The sequence below is a fragment of the Vigna angularis genome, chromosome 1 (assembly GCF_016808095.1).
Source record: "Vigna angularis cultivar LongXiaoDou No.4 chromosome 1, ASM1680809v1, whole genome shotgun sequence".
Classification (NCBI taxonomy): Eukaryota; Viridiplantae; Streptophyta; class Magnoliopsida; order Fabales; family Fabaceae; genus Vigna; species Vigna angularis.
In genome coordinates this window covers 39,236,896-39,246,556 of record NC_068970.1, presented here as the reverse complement: position 1 = coordinate 39,246,556, position 9,661 = coordinate 39,236,896, and the positions used below count along the sequence as shown (strand labels likewise).

Genomic DNA, 9,661 nt, shown 5'->3' with positions numbered 1-9,661 from the left:
CTTAGTGGAACCAAATTGAACCTTAGCACTGCTTATCATTCTCAATCTGATGGCCAATCTGAGGTGGTAAACAAATGCTTAGAAATGTACTTGAGATGCTTTACTTATGAAAATCCCAAAGCTTGGCTCAACTTTCTACCTTGGGCGGAATTTTGGTACAATACCTCATATCATCACAGTACTCAAATGACACCTTTCAGGGTAGTTTATGGCAGAGATCTACCAGCACTTCTCAAGTATCAGTATTCATCAATAGATCCCCCTTCAATCCAAGAAATGTTGCAGCAAAGAGACACTGTTTTGGCTCAATTAAAGTTGAATTTGCTTAAGGCCCAGGAAAGGATGAAGAAATATGCAGATCCGAAGAGAGTTCATCGGGAATTTGAGGTTGGAGATTCGATGTTGGTTAAGTTACAACCATATAGACAACACTCCATGGCTTTGCGCAAGAATCAGAAGTTAGGCCTCCGATATTTTGGACCTTTTCCTATTATGCAGAAAATTGGCTCAGTTGCTTACAAACTTCTTTTGCCTCATCATGCGAAAATACATCCTATTTTTCACGTTTCTCAGCTGAAACTATTTAAGGGAGCGACTGATAATGTTTATGTTCCCTTGCCTCTAACGACAACTATAGAAGGTCCTATTTTAACATCATTCAAAGTGCTCAGGCAGAGGGAAATTATGAGAGGTGCAGCCATAATCCCTCAAATACTGGTCCAATGGGAAGGCTTAGGGGAACATGAAGCAACTTGGGAAGACAAGGGAGACATAGTTGCAGGCTATCCAGAGTTTAACCTTGAGGACAAGGTTTGTTTTAAAGGGGGGAGCATTGTAACAATAGCAGATGATGAGGAGGGTCATATGAGGGAATTTAAGGGCAGAATGCAAGAACAAAAGAGTCAAGAAGCTAAAGAAAACGTTGAGGCCAGCAAACACAATCAAGGACAGGTGGCACCACCTCATGAAGCTGACGTTGAAGGAAAGGGGAAACGTGTGAGGAAACCAAATGCACGTTTGAAAGGGTATCATTGGAAATGAAAATAGTTATATAGCAGAGGATGTGGTAGGAGAGAGGTAGGCAATGATTGAATAGTCTTCTCTCTTTCTCTGGATGTATTCTTTCTGTTGCTGACTATTGGCAGAGGTAACACGTTGTACCTTGTGCTATTTTCAATTAAAAGGCAAGCACCGACCCTCAGTCGATGGTTTTTCTGGTGCATTCGGTCATCGGTGCTTATTTTCTGTGCTTATTGTTGCATTTATTCTAATATATTACAGTATTCATACTTATTTTATTAGCAGAAGAGCTATTCATATATGCCACAATGAGTTTTTGAAGGATAGAACATATATAGAAAAAGGAAAGTTTAAAATAGAAAAGAAATATACGAAAAAAATAGGTTGATGTTTATAATTTGTCTATGATTACTCTTATTATAAGGGAAGAAACATAAACCGAAGCAAAGAAGTGCAGTTTTATGAAAGCGCACACACAAACAACACTGCTTAACTTTGTTCCTACATCCATCATACACGGTAGACACTTACAGCTTCATTACATCCCAAAGCAATTTTTCCTCTCTTTTTTTTTTTCATTTTCAAATAAAATTGGAATGTCAAATGTGCTGGTGCATTGGATCTTCTCCATGAAACGCCACCCAGGATCCCTACTATGGTAACCATCCTGCCATGTAATTGCTCATGCTTGGACCTGCTGTCACCACTGATACTGGATCAGGCTGATACCTGCACTTAATCAAAAATCATAATTAAAAAATTATTCAAATTTAAAGCTTTGACCTAAGGAAAATTTAAATAAGTATAGTTATGCCAATTAATCAAGTAAACTATCTCATCTCACCCCTATTTCCATGCATTTTTTTTTTATCTACCTTAAAATATTGTGAACCACTTGATACATTTTGTTACAAGAGTGGTATTGAACTGTAAAGTGATAAATTATTGAGTCTACAATGAGTGCATACCCAATTTGTAACGTTGGCTCACACTCCAATGGTTGAAAGAGTGCGTCACCCTGAGCTTGAGCTGGATGCCTGCCATATCCCATGTCTTCAACTCCAGGATTCAGTTGGAGTGGATTTATTTGATACCCTTCCAACTGCTACACAGCACACAGAGTCGTTTATACCCATCAATTGTCAAATTGACAATATCATATCAGTTGTTCTGGCTTTTCACCCTTCCTAGAAAGCTATACTCTATCTTATTGCAATATTTTGGTATTAGACAATTCTTATCTTTGGTAATTCAATTTGTTGAATTAAACACAGATACTAAAAATTACTTTAAGTAAATTGTTATATCTCTGGACCATGCACCATATACTTTGAGGGGTGATGGATTTTCACACATATATAGGTCGACGAGTTCTAACTTACCCTTTGTCTGAGAGACCTGTTAGCCTCACTTAGCAAGTGTTCCTACACAAGTGACAGAAATTAGTGAGCGAACTCAGGTACATGACAGAAGAAGACGCTAACTAAACGGTGGTAACAGAAATCAAAAAATTGTTTTGTACCTTACGCTGAAGTTCAGAGAGCTGATCCAGCATGAACTGCGTCTGTAAAGGAAACAAACTTACAAAAATTAAACACAAACACACACACACACATATATATATATACACATATAATTTCACATGGTTATTGGTAATTAAAAGTTGAAACTTGAGTACCCTTGTTGATCTTATTTGCTTCAAGGACGAATCTAACTGCCTTTCAAGAGATTCAAGCTCTTTGCTGCTAAGAGGACCAAGATCTTCTCCCATAAGGTTCCTGAGAGAGTAAAAGTTAGGCACAACATTATAATATCAACCGACAAAAATGAGGCATATTAGAAGGACCGGTAGGAGGTATCAGTACCTCTGGGACCGTTGCAGGGCCTCATAACGTGCCTTCAGCTTCAAGTACTCCTGTTGACTGCTTAACTCCTATAGCAAAATCAAACTATATAATTAAAGGAACACATACGAATTCATACGTATATAGCCATTCTAAAATCTTTTTCCACAGTCACCTGACAACTACCTTTCAATTCCAGCATTATTCTATTTGCACAAGCTAGTCATGCACCATAAAAATTCTAGCAAAATAAGTTTTTTTTTTTTTTAGTTTTTAAATATAGCTAAGTTTGGTAAGCTTTCCATAGAAATTATTTAATAATTGGATGAAAAAAATAATATTATTTTTAATTCTACTTTTATTACTCATATGTGACATATCTAAGAATGTCAGCTTACGTGTCATGTCAATATTATCAATAACACCATGTGCTAGTTACATTAGAGACTTTTTTTAAGAAAATAAATAAATTTGAAAGGATTCAAAGTTAAAGAAAAATTAAAAGTCTAGAATCAAATTTAATTATATTTATAGTTACTTTAAAAAGTGCATAAAATTAATAGGAAAATAGAAGGCTTTTACAAAACATATATTTTAAGCTTTATCGTCTAAATTTATCTAGGCTGTGAAGTATACATATAGTTTTAACTTGTCAAAGGGGATTACCAAACCGACATACTATAAAAGTCAACGTTTTAAAATTTGAAAAATCAGTAGGTTGAGTGAAAAAAAAAACAGAGAATGCATGAATTGAATACACAAAAATTAAGGAACGACTTTTGAACACGAGTTGTGGGAAAATTTAATCATAATAAGAAAATTTTTAGGATGGATTCTGACACAATACGAAATTTTAGGAAAATTATTTGTTTTTACCTAAACCCTAAACCCTAATTTTAGGAAAATTATTTGTTTTTATCTGAAATTTTCATATTTTAAAATGCTTTAGTTTGGATAAATTAATTTAAATTTCTTACGTTTTAACTTCTTAGTTTAGAAAAGATAATTTAATTTTACAACATTGACACACACAATTAAAACTTAAAATTTTAATACTAAAAGTAAACTAATTTTGAATATTCAATGCAAAAATAATACATGTGAGAAAGGAAGAGTAGAAACTTTTAAATTCTTACGAAATTTCTTTCGTAAAATTTAAAATTCTGCAACTGAAATCATCAAAGCACTCTTTTCCATTTTTAAAATGTCAATTATTTTCTAAATTATCAAAAGAAATATTGTCACAAAATATTTTAAATTCTTAAAAAAGTTAATTACCTTCAAAACTTTTTATGTAAACAAAAAATTCAATCTACTTAAACGTAACAGCATATTATTCTTATTTGTTAAGTAGGGTTTATTACAGAAATAAATATAAGCATATTTAAAAAACACATATTTTTTGTACCATGAGGAATAAAATAATATTGTTTAATGTTTATGTTTAAACATATAATTAGCATTTTCAGATTATAAAAATTATTTGTGAAATTATGGTGATATAAGTAAAAAAAGGATGATGACCGGCTGACGTGAATTATAAATAAATTATAAGTGCCGAAAAATGCATGCACGAGTGTAGAACACAATTCAAAATATACACAAAAATATTTACTTATAAACCAGTAATAACACGTGGCACGTAAGCTAAAAAATTAGCAACAATATAAGGCTAATTAAATGCACCCTCAAATTAGATTTTACAAAATAGCTATGGCTCGTGACACATTTCCTCCTTGAAAGAATCATACTTAAGCACATTTGGATCAGAGAATTAAGAAGGAAGTACTAATAGAAATCATACTTCAAAGGCAAAAGTAATTCTCTCTCTCTCTCTCTCTAATGAATGAAAACTCACAGTAAATGTTGCTACGAGGACAAAAGATATATATTCATACTTTATTAATTGCACAATTAGCTTAGTTTAAAAATTTTAAAAATAATATTTCAGGGTTTGCTACTAAGGGTTCCATTGGTTATGGAGGCCCACCTTAAAGTCCGCATGAAGGACATGGGAACCATATGCATAAATTAAAGAACTATGTCAAAGTTATATAATCAAACTTTATGTTTTGATTCCTGTATAAAATTGCCAGGTATATATATGGTTCTGGATGCAGAATTATATTTAAAGTCCTTCCAAATTCTGTAAGCTATACCCGCCTCTAGCCATTTCATCAAATGGGCCAAAATGGCATACAAATCAATAATTATTGTCTGTAGGAAAACTATTTGGAGCAGTTGTCATCATGAATATCTTTAACATATTTGAAGCAGCGTTTAATTAACAAAAAGATCATGAATAATCTTTTACAATGCATGTATGTTTATAACATTACCAAAACTATGTTCCAATGCAGGAGTAATTACATGAGCACATATGCAGATCTACAGCTATAGAGAAGATAAGCCTAGGTCAAAAATGAATTAATTACGTGAAACAAAAGACTATAGGGATTTCGAAGAAACATACATGTTCTTTACCTAATGGCCACAACTACGAAATGCACACTAGAATGAAAACATTTCTTAAGTCAACGACAGATGACAATCTCTAAACTTGAAATCATGTAGACTAATTATGAATGGACAGAGATTTTATAAAAAAGAAATGTGAAGTAAGGGATGAGAAACTTTTCTGTCTGAAATTCAAAACAAATAAATTATCTATTTTAACTTTCTTTTGTATATAAATGACATGATGCAGCTTGCTACGATTATAAGCTTAAAGTTGTTTAGTTATATTAGACCAGAGTTATACAAAAACAATGGATTTTTTTATTTTTAATTGATATGATTCACTTTGTTAATTTTTAGACAATATTGTTGACTAATTTGATTATTTTTACTTTATCTTGTCTTGTCTACAAAAACCTTAATAGACAAATATTGCTTGATAGGATAGAGCTTGACTTTTGTTGTTTGTATAAAACTTTCATATCAAACTACAATATATAAGTTAGCTTTTCGGAACTATTCATAGAGTTTATTAACTGAATATAAAGGTAGAAATCAACCACACATAGATGTATTTTGGAAAGTTTTCTGGAATTATATTTTATATTTTGCTAGTAATTTTGGATAAAAAATATTATTTTGTATAAACAAAATGTACATTTCGCATGAAAAATAATAATTTAAAAAAAAAAAACTGTTTCGAATCGCTAGATTATGCATCTATAGTTCTGTATGTCATTTAAACGTTTTAGAGCACAACTAATTCAATTATGTAAGTGAATGAACTATAATCATTACAACTTTTCTTTTCTGAAGAAAAAGAGGTATGTTTTAGGTAATTCATTATTTTTAATTCTTAGTTTTTTGTCCCACAGAAATTCTTTTTCAAGCAGGAACTACATTAAGTGATAATTCCTGCACTGGGCAATCGTTTATGCACACAACCAGGTAACCTTTGACCATTCACAACATCATATATGGACAAGCTAGACATAATATGTAACAGTTAATTATGCCATTTAAAAATATTCAAGTAAATAGTTGAAGCTCAGGAATCCTAACCCCCTTGTAAGAAACAAAAACAGAAATGGATGAGGGGAAAAATCAGCGATCAAATTAGGCAAGTTAATCAATGGGAAAAAAATGAATTTAAATACGATAGAGAGGACTATTCACCATTACCAAGGCTTCCCGTGTAGATACATTAGCCTCAGGCGCACCATAGTTACATTTCTGGTACCTCTCTAGCGTTTTGAGCATGCTGCACGTTTTAAGAAAAATATATATTATTTTGTGCGGCAACATGTCAGAAGTATAATGCAATGCAAAACAATCCAAAATCAATTGACTAAAACTACATTCTACAATACAATATTCAATAATATCAGTCAACGACAAATCAACCCACTTCTTAAAGCACCTTTTTACTTCAATCGTGCTTTAATTTCAACACCAATATGAAAACGGACACACCTTCCAACTGGAACAACTTAAGTTAGAATTAAAAATAATAATAAACCATGAGAAACCCATTTCAAGGTTCCTTGGATGTTGGAAAGCCACAAGAGGTGTAGAAAATTGGTAAATTAATGAGAAATGAAAGTGGGTAATGTTTTAAGGGCTGAAATAAAAAGCCATATATCATCAACGTCTGAATTTCTTGACCGGGACTCAGGGTAACCGGCTGAGAAAAAAAATATTATCTTTCAATTAAAGGAAAAAGAAACTTTAAAAAGAAATTTTTTGATGTTGCCTCTAAAGTTAAAAGAATATTAAATTTTTTAGCCTACATAAAAAAAATATTTTTGAAGTTATCCATTTTTTTCTTTTTTTTCTCTCCATTTAAGACATCAAATTTTAACTCGTTTTTGTAGTACATTTTCTCTATTATAGTTACTTTATATCATAATTTTTCTATGTTATCTTATCTCTACTGCATAAGAAATTATGCAATATCCCGTCACCAATGTTAATACTGTTTAGCAATAAATTGTACAAAATGAGTAAGTATTGGATTTGACGATGAGACTCTTTTCGTTGATAAACGTGATAATATCAGGCCAAAAAAGGAGCTATATACATTTAGGGTAAAATAATTATAAGAACAATAAAACTGGTGTCTATGAATTAATGTAGGTGAGGTAACATCATTTGTGCGGAGTGACAACTTTTAAACCCGGAAGAAAAAGTATTAAACATATCAAGTTACTACCAGAGTTTTCGGTACAATAATCAGATCTGAAAGGATGGGAGAGTTGTTCTGTAGAAATGAAACAAACAACATACTGACAGCAAGAAGTCGTAAAAGCTAAATCTTCGGAAGACGCTAATTAATTTGAAATGGCCTTAACAGAAAATATCTGTCTATCTGGGTAGGAAAAGTGAAGTGATTGAAAAACATGTGTGGAAGGAAACGCAGAAGAGAAAAAGATGTTATGATCCTGAAATTTTGATTCTGATTTAACAAAATGTCTATTCTGATTTAACAAAATGTCTCTATCATGAAACGTTGAAACGAAAATATCTTCTGTCAGCAACGGGGAGAATTAATTAAGAAAAACGATTGACTCCAAAGTGAAAACTCCATTTTGTTCTTTGGTTATGATTGTGGATCATGAACAAGCCCAGGTAAACGAAGAGCTTGACCAAAATAGAAAGCACGCAAGCTAAGGCAAAACACAAGACAAAGAAACACCTAAGTAAAATATAAAACAAATAAGAAAAAGCTTTAAATGGGAGAAAAAACGTAAACCTACAACAGATCGATGATGAGAGATGCAAGAAGGGAAAACACTGTATGGAAATAAAAGAAACCCTAGGTCGAGACTTTCTTTTCTTAAAAATAAAGGCGTATTTATTTGAGAGAAAATGAACAAGAGATGAGTTAGGTCGTTTAAGTGATTTTGAAGAGTGGAAGAAAAAAGAGAGTAGCTGGTAAAACTGAAAATGGAAGAAATAATTGAATATTTATATGATTGTTTTCTTTTGCACAAGAGCTAATTACACCGAAAAGAGGCCTGACCCAAGAGTCCAAAATTACTTTTAGGAAACGCTTTTGAACCAGATCTGTTTGATGGAGCAGAAAAACGGCAAACTCAAATGCTGGGTTAAGCACCAAAAGAGGGAAAGAAAGAGAAAGGCGAAGACTGAGGGAAAAACAATTTAAAAAATAAACGAGGGCAGAGAGGAGAAAAAGAAAAGAAAAACAGCAAAAATAGAGTGGATACAATACAACAGTGATCCTCCCTTGCTTAATTTATTTGATGTATGTCTGTTGGGGTTTAACGCGTTTCCAGTTGCAGATCTAACAGCAACGCGATTGCAGAAACCCTCAACCTGCTAAAAACGCCGAGACATTTCACGGAAACGGAAAAACCCAAACAGTGAAAAAAGAAAATAAACTTTTCTCCTGTTTTCTCAAACAAAAAATACCGCCACCTGTCTGAAAACAGCAAAAATCAAACGAGAGAGATTTCGAGATCTTAAAACCTAAACAACAACAAAAAAAAATTACAATAGAAAGTTGTTACTCACGAGCTATACCCTGGTACTCCTCTTTCTGTGTGTATGTTTGTACTTAGGAAATTAAGAAAGCGAGCTTTATTTCATTTCGCAAATTTAATTTCCGTGATTCGTTTGTTACATTTTGGTGAATATGTCTATATAAATATATACCTTGAACTGCTGCAAAACTCGTACAGCTTTCCTCTATTGGAGAAGATGATGAGAGCAACCTCGGCATCACAAAGAACGGAAAGCTCGTAAGCTTTCTTCAAAAGCCCGTTCCTTCGTTTAGCGAAGGTAACTTGCCTGTTGATCTTGTTCTCAATTCTCTTCAACTCCACTCTTCCCCTTCCCATTCTCTCTCTCTCTCTCTCTCTCTCTCTCTCTCTCTCTCTCTCTCTCTCTCTCTCTCTCTCTCTCTCTCTCTCTCTCTCCCTTCTCTCTCTTGCACTCTAATATCCAATCAGGAAAAACAAAAGTTAAAATAAATCGGAATAAAAACCTGTGAATATTTTCGGGGCTCGCTCGCTGCGTGTATGTCTTGTACACGCATGTACATTTATATAGCCAGCCACGGGAGAATGAGATGGTGTCAACTCTCGTGTGACCTTGTTACTTTGTTGTGTGCGAGAAGAATTTATTATTGTAAATATTATTATTATTATTATTATTATTATTAATAAGATGAAGAAATGTTGAATGATAATAATTATTTGTAAATGCATCCCAGCAAAACCATCTTTATCAAGCCCTAATGCAAACTCCAAAATCAAACCCCTTCTACCTGTCATTTTCTCCCTGCTATCACCCTCTGGGGTGTTTAACACACTGCTAAC

At 32.9% G+C, this 9,661-nt stretch overlaps 1 protein-coding gene across 5 annotated transcripts; it reads right to left on the bottom strand.

The window, feature by feature from the left end:
• Nucleotides 1–1,389: 1,389 nt before the first annotated feature.
• Nucleotides 1,390–9,412, bottom strand: LOC108346424 (agamous-like MADS-box protein MADS4). 5 transcript variants are annotated; one of them, XM_017586395.2, is made up of 8 exons: nucleotides 8,997–9,400; nucleotides 6,498–6,582; nucleotides 2,886–2,953; nucleotides 2,699–2,798; nucleotides 2,543–2,584; nucleotides 2,403–2,444; nucleotides 1,989–2,122; nucleotides 1,390–1,749 (listed from the first exon to the last, which is right to left on the bottom strand). In XM_017586395.2, the coding sequence occupies exons 1-8, from the start codon at nucleotides 9,179–9,181 to the stop codon at nucleotides 1,674–1,676; spliced, it is 732 nt and encodes a 243-aa protein (XP_017441884.2). In that variant the 5' UTR covers nucleotides 9,182–9,400; the 3' UTR covers nucleotides 1,390–1,673. The 5 variants fall into 5 exon arrangements, with proteins under 5 accessions (XP_017441884.2, XP_017441201.2, XP_017405680.2 ...); XM_017585712.2 differs by having other exon boundaries at nucleotides 1,989–2,125; nucleotides 8,997–9,399; XM_017550191.2 differs by having other exon boundaries at nucleotides 6,504–6,582; nucleotides 8,997–9,397.
• Between the last annotated feature and the right edge of the window lie 249 nt (nucleotides 9,413–9,661).

Excerpts from the sequence above, each read along its gene's own strand:
- LOC108346424 (XM_052871891.1), bottom strand. The coding sequence starts at position 9,181 with ATGGGAAGGGGAAGAGTGGAGTTGAAGAGAATTGAGAACAAGATCAAC. Across the intron at positions 6,583-8,996 it reads GAGTTTTGCAGCAGTTCAAG|CATGCTCAAAACGCTAGAGA; the intron begins GTATATATTTAT and ends TAAAACGTGCAG. Across the intron at positions 2,123-2,402 it reads ACAGGTCTCTCAGACAAAGG|TTGGAAGGGTATCAAATAAA; the intron begins GTAAGTTAGAAC and ends GCTGTGTAGCAG.